Source organism: Dromiciops gliroides, chromosome 2, assembly GCF_019393635.1.
Source record: "Dromiciops gliroides isolate mDroGli1 chromosome 2, mDroGli1.pri, whole genome shotgun sequence".
Lineage (NCBI taxonomy): Eukaryota > Metazoa > Chordata > Mammalia > Microbiotheria > Microbiotheriidae > Dromiciops > Dromiciops gliroides.
Window position 1 is genome coordinate 251759408 of NC_057862.1, and position 16659 is coordinate 251776066.

The 16659-nt window shown below is 37.7% G+C and overlaps 1 protein-coding gene across 2 annotated transcripts; it reads right to left on the reverse strand.

The window, feature by feature from the left end:
• Positions 1-11186: 11186 nt before the first annotated feature.
• Positions 11187-11645, reverse strand: LOC122742787 (nucleoside diphosphate kinase B-like). Of its 2 annotated transcripts, XM_043987293.1 has the most exons (2): positions 11418-11645; positions 11234-11304 (listed from the first exon to the last, which is right to left on the reverse strand). In XM_043987293.1, exons 1-2 carry the CDS (start codon positions 11643-11645, stop codon positions 11284-11286), a joined length of 249 nt encoding a protein of 82 aa, XP_043843228.1. In that variant the 3' UTR covers positions 11234-11283. The 2 variants fall into 2 exon arrangements, with proteins under 2 accessions (XP_043843227.1, XP_043843228.1); XM_043987292.1 differs by having other exon boundaries at positions 11187-11645.
• Positions 11646-16659: the final 5014 nt, after the last annotated feature.

Sequence of the window (16659 nt, forward strand, 5' to 3'; positions counted from 1 at the left end):
TACTATTAGCTATAGGTCTTTATATTTCCATTTCTTATAGAAGATCTGCTTTTCTTCTTTTTGTTTCCACCTTTTCTCCCTCCCTTGTTTCTAAACTCTTTGACTTAGTCTAAATTTTTATAAGAATACCAGTCATTGAATTAAAAATTTAGTGCCCAGTATCAGGTGATACACCCCCCCCCCCCAATTTGCAAAGTTGGTTTCCTGAGAATGAGTACTTTGTTAATATGAATGTATGGATCACCTAGATTTGATGGAGCTGCCTTATAATCCAAATGGATTTTATTAAACCCTGGATTAATAGGAGTAAAATGCCTTTTTCTCAGACTTCAAACTGAAGCCAGACAGTCCCAATTTACTCTCTCCAAGAGAATAAACAAATTTAAAGTAGATCTTATTGTTCTCCTGATCAACTATCTAGATCTCCTTGTCTTTGATAATGCCCTCCCTGTTTCCACATAATCTAACCATATCTTCTGCTTTAAGTTAAGCTATTAAACTGATTTGTATTGTTCAACTGATTTTCATTTATAGTATTTGCTTTGGGTTGATTTGTATCATGTTAATGAAGTTATTTTGTAACCAGTGAGCAAAGAAACCTTAAAAACCCTAAGAAAGAGGGAATCTTTGAGCTCCCTTCTTTGGAAGGGTCTCCAGCATGATCATGTTATTTTTCTTCTTGGGGAAAAATAAATTGGTATTATGTTTTTTCTGTCTGTCTCTGATTTGGTTTTGTCCTGTGGGAAACATGTTCTCTGATCTGGATTTTTTTGTATATTTTTGTAGGAAACAGGAAGACAAAAACTATATATTAATTTTTAAAAGTAAAATGGTGCTATGACTCAGGGTTGATTAGAAACTGGAAATGGAAATCATCCTGGAACACAGATTCATGGCAAGGCACCCTCCAGGAGATTTTCTCCCAAATAAGCTATGGACTCTGACTTGTAAGGTGAAAATTCCTTTCCAGTTTCCTACTCAAACCTCAGACTCCTGCTATTACTTTGAGTTTTTGTCCCCTGAAGAAACTCTGAAATTCTTAATAGATAGTCATTACAAGCTATTTCTAAAAGGTAGGAATTTCTCTGGTTGGGTATATAAATTTAAAATTATCTAAACTGGCCAAGTCCCCTTAATAGATCTATTTCATTGCAAATGATTAAGAAAAATATTTTTGATGTGCACAAATATTGTTTTAAAAATGATTAGAATTGGGGGCAGCTAGGTGGCTCAGTGGATAAAGAACGAGCCCTGGATTCAGGAACATCTGAATTCAAATCTGGCCTCAAACACTTAACACTTACTAGCAGTGTGACCCTGGGCAAGTCACTTAACCCTCATTGCCCTGCCCCCCCCCCCCCAATAGGGCTGGAAAAATAATTAGAATTGAATATAGATAACAACAAACTAAATTGTCCTAATGGAGCTCCTTTAACTGGTCTGTTTATCTTAAAGAAAGGCTAAAAAAAAGTTTTCTTTTTCTCTCTCCTATCTCTCTCCCTTCTCTTCTTCCCTGACAAGGGAATGTCAGTGGGGGATGGAGATGGACTGATAAAGGAAGCTTAAGGGAACTAGAAATTGTTTGGAATTATTCCATGTGTGTCTATATCTGATGTGAGATTGTGTTTCATGTCTCTTTGTGACGTGGAATTATCTCTTCTGTGTGTCCAAGTTTCTGTTGAAAATGTAATTTTGTGCTTGGAATTTAGAAGAAAAGCTTGTTTAATTGTTTGATAAAACTAGCCCCAAGCTGCCTTGTTAAGGAAGTGGGGGAAGGGCAGAAAGAAACTTGCTTCTCTAACAGTATCTTGCAAAATACCTAGAAAACTGAATGTGGCATTAAAATACTGTATGATATGATTATGGATTTGAGTCAGATTAAACTCTGAGGATGGGGTCTGGAAGGTACCCAGCCCTGACCCAATATAGTTTGTTTAGAAGTATATTGCTTGTCAAATTCTCACTGTCTCCTTTAAGTTTAATTGCCAATTATTTCTGTGACTTCCCAACATAGCCGAAGATAAATTTTAACCCTGTCATCCTTATCTTTAGAGACAGGGGCCTGGAGAGGGGAGTCAGTGGGAACTGTGAGATTTGAAACATCTGGCTCTCACTCCCCTGTTTCCTTTTCCTTTGGTTTGACCTTGTTCCCCCTCCCCTTTTCCCCCTTGCTCCTGGAACATGTATGCATGTCTCCATACATTGATCACGAGCTGAACACGCACCTTGGATGAGACAGGATTGGATGTTAGATTGTGAGCTCATCCACCCTAGGTGTACGTGGGGACAGTCCTTTTCAAGATTACTATAAAAACCTAGAGGATTGGGCATATCTTTGCAAGACTTCAATGTGTAATTGGGTTTTGCCCATCCTCATGAGGATGTAATAAATCTGTCTCTGCTTGACTTGGTGGTCTCCTCGAGTTATTTGGGTAAACTGAGGCAGTTTGCTCCATACAATACCAATTAAAAACTTTTCCAACTAAAAAAAGGGACCATTTCAGTGATTATAGAAAATTTAAAAGTTCACTGGCTTTTTTTTTTTAAAGCCTTACCAACAAAGGAAAAGTTTGGTGTCATCAGGCAATCATCAAAAAGGTCAGTGAATTTGATTGGGCCACTTAGTTAAGAAATTTTAGGATTCATACAAACTAAAGTTAAGGAAAATCTGTTACATACTGTCACTTTTTAAATCTTTTGCAATGGAAAGCTTAAAAAACACACATAGAGGAAAATATGAAATGCTTAGAATAAGTGGTTCTTGAGTGAAATACTAGTAAAATGAAATTATCAATTGAGGTTCTATATGATATCATTTGGAAAATAGATCCAGGTATAATTGAATTAATTCTGGTCTCATTTTAAATGAACTTTATTATTACGATGTTCTATCAGGAAATTTGTATGGTTTTAAGCTGTTACCTCAGTTTTGTGAATTGTAATATGTAAAAGAAAAGGGCCCAACAGTTTAATAGTATTAGAGATATTGTTAGAATATGAATTTAAAATTCTTTTGGGTTATGAATTTAATTGACTATAATAATGGTTTTCTGTGAAGTAGGCATAGTAAGAACCTGTTCTCAGGTATATTTTAAGGCTTTAAGATCTAACCAGATGCTCAGTAAAGTACAGTGATTTGCTTTTTGTTAAGAGCTAGAAATTACAAAGAAAAACATTTTATTTAAATAAAAAAAAAAATCAGTCCCTAACCATTGGGCAATACTGTCCTAATGATGTGGGATAGAATTTGGGGTCAAATTGATTGTTAATTGTCCCAAAAGAATTACAAGACTCAGTGACTCAGTTTCTCAAATTTTATTGTAATACTGTGAGTGATCACAGGGAGAGAACCAGAATAGTAGAAAGGTATCTCTCAAATAGTGAAAGAAAAGACAGTTAAATTTATAGTATGGATAAATTGATTATCAGTCTCATTATAATAATCTCCACTTTAGGGAGGTACAGGGAAGGGCCTGTCCTACTCATTATAATATTCTCCACCTTGGAGATGTACAGGGGAGAGCTTATACTAATTTGGGGTTCCTGGGTTCCTAAGCCAACCCCTGAGGTGGGTACTTTTTTCTGTGGAGGTGTGTTTTGGGGATTCACATGTCATAAGCTGAATCTGGGGACAAATTTGGCCTTTTCTGCACATGTCTCTTTCTGGTTCCCATAGCTAGTTTTAAAACATCTTGATTTTTCATTTATTTCTGGTCTAAGTTTCTATAGCCTGTCATTTCCTTTATTGTTATAGTTTCAGGTCTTCATTGCCTCTTTCCCTCTATTCTGTTATGGGCACTGATTTCTGTGGGTAAGAGAACCTAACATCCTGACTTGTAAGTTATCCATTAAATGGGGTCTAACTCCCTTTTGGTGCTAATATCTGAATTAGAGCATAAATCTTATATATTATTTTACCCCAGAAGACTGAAATTGAGGTGGACATAAGATTGTTCTGAGGAGATGAAGCTTAGAAATGGTGGCTTATATCTGGAAGCTTATATTATTATATTCTGATGCTCATGAATTTTTCCATTTTCAATTACATACACAACAAAATGAAAAAGGAATTGAAGTAAACTAACTAATTATTGTTATCTTATGCTAAGAAATTGCCACAGCCACCCCAACCTTCAGTAACCACCAAATCAGTCAGCAGCCATCAAAGTGTAAACAACTCCTTATGATATAAGAGCAGGTGTGCTCTTATATCAGGATTATTATGGTAAATTAGGATTTAATATTAAAAAAGATATGGCATTAAGAAAATCTATTAGCTGTATGACCTCAAGAAAGTTCTATCTGTCTCAGTTTACTTTTCTATAAAAGGGGATGATAATGAGGGTCACAAGATTGTATACTGTTTGGCATAGGGAAAATAATAAATGATTTTCTGTGTAAGGTATAGATCAAAAGCACATGTAATTAAATTAAGAACACCTGATTGGTAATTAATTGGTTTTGTTTCAAATTAAAAAAACACACACATATATATATATATTCTTAATATTGTTTTAAGGTATTATGTTTCTAATTTTTCTTATAGTATATAAATTGGTAAACAATTTTATCAGCTATGGTTGAAAAGGAATTTCTTTTATAATTTAGATGTTAAAAATTTACTGTTCAAAAGAGAATGAGGGAACAGCTAGGTGGCACAGTGGATAAAGCACTGGCCCTGGGTTCAGGAAAACCTGAGTTCAAATCTGAGCCTCAGACACTTGACATTTACTAGCTGTGTGACGCTGGGCAAGTCACTTAACCCTCATTTCCACAACAAAGAGAGAGAGAGAGAGAGAGAGAGAGAGAGAGAGAGAGAGAGAGAGAGAATGGTTTGGAAGCTGAAATATTATAATTAAGAACTTATACTGTTAATTAAGTTATTTAAAGTTATTGTTTGAATCAAGTATTTACATAGATTTTTTTAAAAGAAAAATTGTAATCATAAAAGAAAATACCTTGTAAAATCTCCTTATAAATCTATAAATATTCTTAGGGTCATCTAGTCATAAATTTCTTATCAACTCTGTACAAGGATTTTTCTGCATTGGTAAAATGGGAGTGAAAATTTCAAACCTACTTATAAGGTAGAGTGAATTTCATCTAAGGTTATTGTCTATCATATGCATCTTGAAGTTATTAATTTTGATTTAAGGGTCAATGTGAAATTCCCTTAGGGAAGGATGTATGGTTATCTCTCAATCTTTTTCTAGGGGGTTTTAGATTCAGGGGAGATAAACTGTCTTATAGTCACTATTAATGTGGGATTCTGGAATGCAATCTTGATACCTAGTGATCAGCAGGAGAGACGTTAATTGAACTAGATTATTCAGTCTATATGAAAAGACTTGTTCATAAAGACTCTTAAGTCCAAATGAACAGGACTGTATCAAGTGGTACCAATTATAACCACTGTTCCTGGGAACAGAGTCCTATATACATATCACATTTCAAAAAGGGCTGCTGAACTGATTTGGGCTGCCTAGCCAAGTGAAAATCTTTGACTGTGGCTCATCCAAGGCCCTAAGCAGAGGACAGCTTCTGCAGACAATTTACCCCCGGTACCCTGTGTAATTTAAGATTCTAAATGTGGATTCTAATCCATTCCCCCAGTTTTGGGGGAAACTGACTAAAATCACTGATAAAACGAGTTTAGGTTTTTAAGGGTTTATTGGAAAATAGAAAGGAAAAGATTGAGAACAGAATTCCAACAGTCTGGCATTCCTATCTTTCCTCAAATTTCCTGTGAAGTCCTCTGCTGCCACCACCATCAAGTTAGGAACCCAAAAAGCCCCCGAGCTCTCCGCGCAGGCTCCCTTTCCTCCTTCCTGTCTCCTCCCAGACCATAGGAGGCTCCTCAAGTTGATTGGCTGATAGCCTTGATAGACAGCACCCATGAGCAAACATCATTTCCTGATGCCAAGGAAAAGCCACAATGCCTCTGAGGCATTTTCCTCATGGTGGAGCTTTCCCACAGCAAGTCTCCAGTAGGTGGCATCATTCAAATCATTACAGTCCCCCCTTTTGTTCCTCAAGAAACAAAATGTTTCCTTGACGGAACAGTAAAAAGAATATAATAACTATTGCTAACTAATAATATGTGAACAACAATATAGAAAAGGAAGAGAGGAAAGTTTTGTCCAGAGGGGCGATTTTTTTTTTGTCCTCATGAACCGACGCTTTGACATTAGTCTTGCAAAGGGAGAGCCTCTGCAGAGGGTACATGTTACAGATGATGTATATTATAGCAGAAAGGAGATAGTAAAAACTAACAAAACAAAACAGTTCATATAGAGTCTCTGATTTCTCTTGTCTTCTTGAAGTGGTAAGATGTCATCAGGAGGAAGCTGGATTCTGGTCTGGAAAACTGGATTCTGGACTCTGGTCTGGAAAGCTGGATTCTGTACTCTGGTCTGGAAAGCTGGATTATCTTCTTTAACTGTTTGAATTGCTGTATTTTTACTAAACCATAGCATAGCATTGTCAACGATCAAATTAATAAATTCCATTACATTCCCTCCTTTATATCCTTAGACTTTTAATAAAGGGTTGAGGTAGTTATGCAATCGGTAACACTTTTTACCACCATGTGTCTGGATCAAAGTCAAATTTAGTATGTGTTCATGACACCTGAAAATGTTATGGAAAGGTTATCATACCATATCTCATGGTTCCGAGACAACCAGTGATTGTGCTAGGCCACAGGTGAGTTCAACTGAGTGAGATAAAAAAGATAAATAAGTTCAGTTAAATTAGGTTAAATTAGGAGGGAGAGAGGATGAATACTGGACTGTGTCTAGTAATTGTTCTCTACATAGTCACCATCATAAGCAAACCATGGACTTACGTATACCTGTCTCTCCTTTTGTTGCACATATATTCTCTCCAGGGCCTGCATCAGAGTTCACAGCAAGTTAGTCTCTGAAATGATAAGTTTCCATATTTCTGAAATCTCATTAATTTCACCAAAGACAGTATGATGGTAAAAATGCATGCTATGCTGCATAACTGAGAATATATTAGTGATATATACAATAATTCCAAACCATACCCAGAGTATAATGACATATAAATAATAAATGAATGTAAGTAGCTGATTATATTAGACATTATTACATAATCTTCTTTTAGACATTATTACATGATCTTCTTTTAGCAAGTAAACCACATCATCTTATACATGAATTCTCTAGTATAACAGTAACAGATACTTAAAGTGGTAATTAATTCATCAAAAAGAAATAAGACTTCAATTAGCAAGATTCAATATTCAATATTTTCAGCAAGGTATCAAGCAATAGGGTTCAATAACCCTTTTTGGTCTTTTTTAGTTAAACAGAACAACATAAAAGAGAAAGGAGAAAAAAAAAACTCATTAGAACCCCTTCGTGGTTGCCAAACTGTGTAATTTCAGATTCTAAATGTGGATTCTAATCTGTTCCCCCAGTTTTGGGGGAAACTGACTAAAATCACTGATAAAACGAGTTTAGGTTTTTAAGGGTTTATTGGAAAATAGAAAGAAAAAGATTGAAAACAGAATTCCAACAGCCTGGCATTCCTATCTTTCCTCAAATTTCCTGTGAAGTCCTCTGCCGCCACCACCATCAAGTCAGGAACCCAAAAAGCCTCCGAGCTCTCCGCGCAGGCTCCCTTTCCTCCTTCCTGTCTCCTCCCAGACCATAGGAGGCTCCTCAAGTTGATTGGCTGGTAGCCTTGATAGACAGCACCCATGAGCAAACGTTATTTCCTGACATCAAGGAATAGCCACAATGCCTCTGAGGCATTTTCCTCATGGTGGAGCTTTCCCACAGCAAGTCTCCAGTACGTGGCATCATTCCAATCATTACAACCCCAAGGATGAGAAGTAGATGGCACTCAGAGGAGACTGCATTCCTAAGATTCTGGAGAAAGGCTGAGGATACCCAACATCCCAAGAATTTTGTACCTTTCTCTTTGTCTTATCCACTTTGTCAGGTCACCCCATGGTTTTGAATTCTCCTACATGTGGGATTGATTTTGGTATCTGGTGGTTTATTTGTGGGGGTTTTCTTCACAACCACCTCTGCCCCCCATTTGAAAATGCTCAGTTCCTCTGAGGTCACTCTGTACCCTCTCTGATCCCTAGTTCAATAGGCTACAACCTTCCTAAATCTATCCTCCTTCTGGCTTAGACAGAAACCTGGACACCCCACTCTGATTTATGGATTAGTACCCCCATGAAAGGGATTCCTCATGTGTCATTAGAGTGAACCTCCATGTATTTGCCAGATTTTTCAGGACCTACAGGCCTTCCTATCATTCTATTACCTTCCTGACTCCTCACCTTTCCCAATACCTTCTTTTGCCTCTACATATGCCTCTGTTTGCCTTCTGAGGAAGAGTTGGTACAGAGTAGCTTCTATTGCTACCTTGGTTGTGATTATTGAATCCCAACTCTTTGGAAATCTTCCCTTGAGCTCTCATACAGAATGGAAGAGAAAAACTCTCTAAGCATGGACTTAAAGGATTCTCTTGCTGAGATATTGCTCTGGAACGGAAGGGCTCTGGACACTGTTATGTTCACAGAGCAAGGTGGAGTCTGTGCTTCTCTAAGTAAGAAGTGTTATTTTAATGTAAACACATTCCAACAAAATCACTGCCTGCGTGAGCAGGCCTTTAAGCTAAAGACACAGGGCATAGAGGCCTATGTCTTTTTCTCTCTCCTCCCTAAAGTACTTGGGAGTACCATTCACTCTCTCTTGTTTGGTACCATAATCCTCTTGTTCCTCATTATTCTTTTCTTTCTTGCTGTCTATGAAGGCATCCTTCTGGCATTGGAAATATCAAATGGTGTTCCTGTAAAGGCTAGGTTCCAAACAGAAGTGCCTTGGTCTTCAGGGGTCAGTGAGACCAATCCCTTGACCAACAGATGAAATTGTTTTTGTATATTTTTATAGGAGACAGGCAGATAAAAACTATATATTAATTTTCAACAATTTCAAGTGTAAGACATTCTTTGAAGCCACTTCTCTATGTGTTTCTATGTGACCATTAAAGATAAAGAGATCACCAGATATTACAAAACAGGTGGGGGACAGGCCCCAAAGGAACAACATGATGTTATCATTACAAGATATTGGAACATTTCAGGATGGGAAGACTAATTTGCTTCTCTAAGTATGTGCCTTGTTACAAGTCTTCCTTATATGTACCTTTCTCTTTGTGTTGCCTTAGGTGAATCACTCTTTCTACTAATATGTGTATTTGTAGAACACTATGATGCATGTTTGTAAGGGAAATATTTTATTATTACTTTCCTCACTCTGCATCAGTTAAATGCTTTTGCTTTGAATTCTTTGTATCTTCTGGCTGACTATTAACTTCCTGATGTAGATGAACAGTTAAAGCAGGACACAATTCACTGACTACAGATCTGTTGATTGCTGTTCCCCTCCTCTAGATTCTGTTTCAGTGGAAAGCCTTGACCATCTATTCCTTTCAGGAAGAGTGGCAACTGCTATGTTCTTTTTCTCTCAATGTCCATAAGCTTTCACTCCTACAAGTCTTTTAGAAAAGGCATAAATCCTTCCCTTTGATATCTCCACAAGAAGTCCCTCATCTCCCTAGCAGGATATTCTCAGTGACAAGCTCTTCAGAACAAAGAGCAGGAGGTCTCAGACTAGCTAATGACCTCATAGTCATATTTACAATTCTATTCCTGTTTCCTGAGTTTGGGCAAACCTAATACTAGCTCATGGTGAGTTTATCATACACTTTCCAATTTTAAATTCTATATGCAAGACTATAATTCATTTACTAACTAATTCTCCTCTATTTGTGGGTTTCAGGGATCCTCAAATTCCCAGCTCTGTTCTGCCCATATGAGTGGATGATGAAAAAGGCACCGAAACAAAGTTAAGCCCTATGGTGAAGGTCATCATGTCTTCTACCTATTTATCTTCCTTCTTTTCCCTTTCATACATTGATGCAGGCAGACAGTCTGAAAGGAATTGGAGGCACACCTATCTATAAACCCCAGTTAACCCTAATCAAACACTTAGTGGGTACATGTCCTTACTGTGATATGCAGCATAAAAATTATTCTCTTATTGGTGGGACAAATTACAATTCATCAGGCTTTACTTTGGTGGATATGATTTAACTGATATTGGCATCTCTGCTTTTCTAATTGCAACTTTCATTTTATTTTCCCATTATCTAAAGCAGAAAGAATTGATTGATGGTACCTATAAAGTTTCTATCCTGTTTGTGGGCTTATTTGCATTCTGGTTATACCATTGCTAAAAAAATTAGATTGAGGTTATTGAACTAAAGAGTACTATTCCTCTCAAATGAGAGGGATGTACTGAAAATGATAAGGCCTGAAGAACCTTCTCTAAGCCCCAACTTTGATACATTTTTCCAAAGGTCTCACAGTCATGCCCACCAAAATTACAGTTCAAATCTAAAGGATATTTTTTTATATCCACTGAAAATATTCTGGACTAAATAAAAATATTAGCTTTTTAATTGGAAAAACTTGCTTCAATTTTGGATATAGGTAATCTTGCTTTTTTCCTGCCCCTCCAAATAAGCCCTGGTAATTTCAAAACATTTCCTATAAATTAAATCTTGGAATTCTTTGGCAATCTGTGTGCTTTTATAGCTCTTCTTATCTTCTTGTCCAATATGCTATTATTAAATTACCTTTTTGGATCAGTTAGGTGGCTGCTTAATTTCTTAAAATAGAGATCAGTTATATTCCTGGACACTGGCGTCAAGGGGTTGAGACCAGACTTTTAGTTTCCAGCCACCATTTTTCTACCTTTCAAGTTTTGCTGATTTATTTTAAAGGCCATACTATTTGCCAAAACCTATCATGCTCTGCACTTGGATAAGAACAGAAACTCTTTCTTGGCAATAAGTATGTTTTTGGGTTTTGGATATATCTCTTCTTTCTGATGCCCAGGCCACCATCTTCTTTTAGTGTAGTCTTTTTTTTCCCCCCTTATTTCCAAGGCTTTATTGAACAGGGTTACAAGACTGTTTTAGAAAATGCTGGTTCCAATTCCTTTCAAACCCTTGGCATGAGATGTTGTATTCAGGGATAGACACACACACATACACACACACACACACACACACACACACATGCATACCACAACTACTGAGAGTGGTGGGTCCAATCTATATCCATTTTTAAAATCTTATTCATAGACCCAGTCATGGGCACAAGACATATAGTCAACCAGTTCTTCAGGTTTAAACCACAGGCTGATCTCCTTCTCAGCACTTTTTACAGAATCACTGCCATGAATGATGTTCCTGCCAACTTGAATGTAGAAGTCCTCACGAATGGTTCCTGGCTTAGAATCAGCTGGGTTAGTCTCCCCCAGCATCACTCTGCCTGTCTTCACCACATTAAAGCCTTCCCAGACCATGGCTACAACATGTCCTGAGTTCATGTATTTCACAAGCCCAGGGAAAAATGGCCTGTCCTTCAGGTCAACATAATGCTGTTTTAGATGTTCCTCTGAGGCCCTAAGGAACTTTATGCCCACAGGGCAGAATCCCTTCTGCTCAAAACGTTTGATGATTTCCCCGACCAGGCCCAGCTGGATGCCATTGGGCTTGATGGCAATGAAGGTGCCCTTGGTGGTGGCCATGGTCCAGGGAAACTTAGGCTGGAGCCGGAGAAGCAGGTAGCTGTGGGTATGGTGGAGGTGGCGGCTGGACCCGAAAAGTCTGCACTTCACTCTGAAGCTGAGAGAGGAGAAATTGGAGCCCAAACCCTAGAACCTGCCTCCACTGTCAGGAGGCAGAGCCTAGGAGAAAGGGGTTAGTGTAGTCTTAAATCTCCAAATTCCATTTCCTTCTATGTTGGAGTGTGCTTAGTTTTAAGGCTTAAAGGCTTGTTAAGAAGTGAGCCACAGGGGGCAGCTAGATGGCGCAGTAGATAGAGCACCGACCCTGGAGTCAGGAGTACCTGAGTTCAAATCTGGCCTCAGAAACTTAATACTTAACTAGCTGTGTGACCCCAGGCAAGTCACTTAACCCCAATTGCCTCACTAAAAAAAAAAGAAAAAAAGAAGTGAGCCACAAAGAAGTAATGGATTTAAATTGTAGAATGACCTATGCAATTTTGGACATGACTAATATGGGAATTTGTTTTCTTATAATTCATATCTACATATATTTATTTATACCCAGTGTTTATATGAATATGTACACACACCTATGTATGTGTACATATACACATATAAATACACATGTGTGTATATGTAGACACACATAAAATGTATACATATATGTGTGTAGGTATGAGGAAACTAGGTGGCACAGTAAAAAGAGTACCTGGCCTAGAATTAGGAAGACCTAAATTCAAATCTGGTCTCAACCACTTGATAGCTGCGTGACCCTGGGAAAGTCACAATATTCTTTACCACAGTTTTCCTCATTTGTAAAATGAATTGGAGAGGAAATGGCAAGCCACTTCAGTATCTCTGCCAAGAAACCACCAAAAGTGGTCAGAAAGAGTCAGACATGACTGAAATGACTAAACAACACATATACATATTTTATGAGAATTCCTTTTTTATTCTTAATTGTTCATTGGGAAGAATGGGAAAGAGAGAAAGTAAATTCTTGGTAATCAGAAAAAAAGTAAATTAAAATTGGTAGGAAAAAAATTAAAAAGTAAATAAAAACCTTCCCAACAACCAAGGTCCATAAAGAACCTTTTTGAGCTGGCCAGATGGGATACCACTTTGGAGAATGTCATGATGACTAGACCTTAGCAAACTCTCTCGCTTGCTCTTGATCACTCTTGTTCTCGCTCTGTTTCTTTCTCTCTCTGTCTCTGTGTCTGTCTCTCTCTCCCCCTGCCTTCTCCTTCCCCATTAAAAATCTGGGTAGTCAAAGATTTTAATATAATTTCATCAATTTCACTTATATAGTAAGTTTTATTAAATATTTCCCCCCAAATATATTATAACATGGTTTTGTGGCAGGGTCATGTGTGTATGGGTGGGCGGTCTTTAAATTATAGTGTTAACTGTTAGCTGCTTTTTCTCTCCCCTATGTGTCATCTGGGGTTGGGTTGTGTGAAGCTAACTGTGGCAGGCTGAATGGTACTGAGGGTGTTGGGCAGTCAGTCTTCCACAGTTAATCTTTAGCTATTTCTGTACGAGTATTTTCAGCTTAGTGAATTTGACAGGGAAATTCCAGGAATAGAAAAGTGAACTACAGTGATTTCCTGAGGAGAAATTTCCTGAAGTCACCCACACGTTTTCAATTTCTTTGGCAGTAGTGGGTACTCTCAACCTTCTAGTGTCAGTGCATATTTCTAATCTTATGGCATGTCCATTGAAATGCCTTGTTAGATACCACTTGATCTTTCTACAAGAAGAGAACTCAGATATCGGGAGTACCTGCATGAGAGAGAACCCTAAGTTAGGAGGATATGGGAGATTCACCATCTATTTCTTTGTGACAGAATTGATCAGGGTAAGAGAGATGGTATCAGCTGACACTCTTTAAGAACACTTAAAATTATGGGAGATTTGCTCTGCAAGAGAGTCTCTTCTTATTTCTCTCTCTCTCTCTCTCTCTCTCTCTTTTGGGTGGCTTTGGGTTTCTTGTGGAAACTTTTGTCAGTATTTCTCATTTTCTGTATTTCAATTGGCTCTTATGAGTCTTGCATTTCTTTCTTTTTATTACAGAGGACAAAGTCCTTCAAGTTGACTACATTCTGATAGATCCATGTTAGTTTATCAAGTTAGTTAGGGTGAAGGTGATGCTTTCACAACATAATGTTAAACACACATTTGTGATCTTTTATTTTCTCTCCTTCATATTAGCAGAGAGACATACTGAAGTGACATTGAAGACAAAGAAGGACAGAGAGAAATAAATATGAATGTAGAAAGCCACTTGATATAAGAAAGAACTTCAAGAATTGTGACCCTTGGGGAAAGAGAGAAATGTCATGTCTGTACTCAATAAAGATACTCAGAGCCCAGTAGAAAGCTACATTTAAGGGGAACTCTACAAGGACTTCACAAAGACAAAAAGGGCTTCTGTTGATTAAGAGTTGTAAATTTACCCTTTAGGTATACATGTTTTCTACACATGTACCTCATTATCATTGTACTTTGTAATTAGAACACACTATCCAATGGACCTGTGCATACTTGTGGGAAAGTGTTTTCCAGACTTTTTTTCTTTTTGGGGGAATGAAATGTTTCATACCAACTCTTCTTCTTTTTTTTTTTTTTGGTGAGGCAATTGAGGTTAAGTGACTTGCCCAGGGTCACACAGCTAGTAAGTGTTAAGTGTCTGAGGCCGGATTTGAACTCAGGTCCTCCTGACTCCAGGGCCGGTGCTCTATCCACTGCACCACCTAGCTGCCCCCATACCAACTATTCTTAACCTTTAGTAAATACTCCTCCCCCTCTTTTAAGAGACTATTGATGTCTCCTGACTGATTGAAATGGAAAGGGAGGCTTATGAGTAAGTAGTTGAAACCCTATTCCCCCAAGTGTATTCCTACAGTCCTTAGGAGAATAGAATACAAGAGTCCCTCTGGAGTAGCAAATAGTGAGTTTAAGTGTGAGTTGAGAGAATAGTCCCAGAAGAGATGCTAGGCTCATGTGGAACATGAGCCTTCCTTATCCTAACAGAGATCACATTACTGTCAAGCTCTACTTGCTTCACTAAGGTGGGACCCTGGGATACACCACCTCTTGCTACTACCTGCAAGGATTCATGTTTCTACATGCCTGCCATGGGATCAGAAATTTAAAAGTTGTGAATAGTCTCCAAAGTGACTTTATACCTTCTAATCACCTGCTTTTATCGATGGAAATCTTCTCATCTGCTATGCTCATGTTCTTTCCCCCATCATTACCATATTCCTATTTCTTTTTTATCCTCTCCATTTCTGTGATAGTTTAGGTGTTTTCAGTTGTGACCAACTTTTCTTGATCCCATTTGGAGTTTTCTAGACAAAGACACTGGAGTGGTTTGCCATTTCCTTCTCCAGCTCATTTTACAAATGAGGAAACTGAAGCAAACAGAGTTAAGTGACTTGTCCAGGGTCACACAGCCAAATAAGTTTCTGAGGTCAGATTTGAATTCATGAAGATGAGCCCTCCTGACTCTGTGCCTCGCAATCTATGCACTGCCTCACTTAGATGTCCACATCTATGGTAATGAATTTCTAACTGCTGAAAAACAAGCCTCCTCCCCCAGTTGCAGATATCTTCTCCTTTATTCTCATTTTCTTCCACCTTAGGTCATCAATGTCCCATTCCATATTTGCCTGCCCCTTCCACTGTGTCTTCTGGAATTTCTGCTCCTGAGGAACATAATTCCATCATTTTAGAGCTTTTACTTGTATGACTGTGACCTCTACTCTCTATATTCCTCAGTATTTTCTCAAGCCAACACCCTTGCTCTGACCACCATCTCTCCCTTCCCAAACCTAATCACTTGTTGAACTAGTTCAACTCTATTCTATTCTTTACTCTTCAATCCTTTATTTCTTTAACCTTGTCAAATCGCAACTATGTATTATTCACACCATTTGCCTTCTTTCCTCTTACTCATAGGCTACTGAATGGAGCTAAATGAAGTCATAAATCTGTGCTGACTATGTTGACTACAAATGTATGCTTTCCTCCTAAACACTTTTGAGGGAGGATAGGGTAAAAGAAGGTATAAAATAGAGTAAATATTATGGGGGAGCAAATAAGATGGAGGGAAACAGCAAAAGTAACTGGGAAAAAATTTGAAGCAGAGACAAGAACAATGTAAGAGGAGGATGATGATGAGGATGATACTTACTTTGCCGGGCTATTGTGAAGAAAATTCATTGTCAGGTAGAAGGTATTATATAGATATTAGCTATAATTGTTTCAATGATCAAGCTCATGGGTGTTTTGTAAGGAAATCTCTCTTTAAAGTACTATATAAATGTAGTCTACTATTAAAAAAAATAAGATGAGCAGGATGCTATTAGAAAAAAAATCTGGAAAGACTTATATGAGCTGAAGCAAAGTGAAATGTACTGTATACAAAATAACAGCAATATTATATAGGATGATCTGCAGCTAATGACTTAGTTATTCTCAGTGGTGGTGTGATCCGAGACAACTCTGAAGGTCTTATGAAAAAAAATGCAATTCATATGCAAAGAAAGAACTGATGGTATCTGAATACAGATGGAAGCATATTTTGTTGTTGTTGTTGTTAGTTCCTATTTCTAAAGTATTTTTATCTGATACGTTTTGCACAACGACATATGTATAGCTTATGTTAAATTGCTTGAGTTCTTAAGAGGGGGTAGGGAGAGAGGAAGAGAATTTGGAACACAAAGTTATAAAAATTGATGTTTCAATTTGTTTTTATATGTAAGATAGGGGAAAATTCTAAATACATAAATACATTTTAAAAATTAGGCTATCCTATCCAACTTCAAGTAGGCCCTCACAGCAACAAGGCAATCCTTTTACTGATCCCTAATCAATTCTCCATTCTACTGAACACAAAGGCTATTTTGACCCCTCCTTTCCTCATGACACTCCTCACCTCACTCTTTCAGATAAAGGATTATTGAAGCTCTGGATTCCTAAGTGTCCTATTGCATCGACTTGTGATGCCAGAATTCTAAAGAAAGAG

What these genes read in the sequence shown, in the direction of transcription:
- LOC122742787 (XM_043987292.1), bottom strand. Translation starts at nt 11,645, where the DNA reads ATGGCCACCACCAAGGGCACCTTCATTGCCATCAAGCCCAATGGCATC.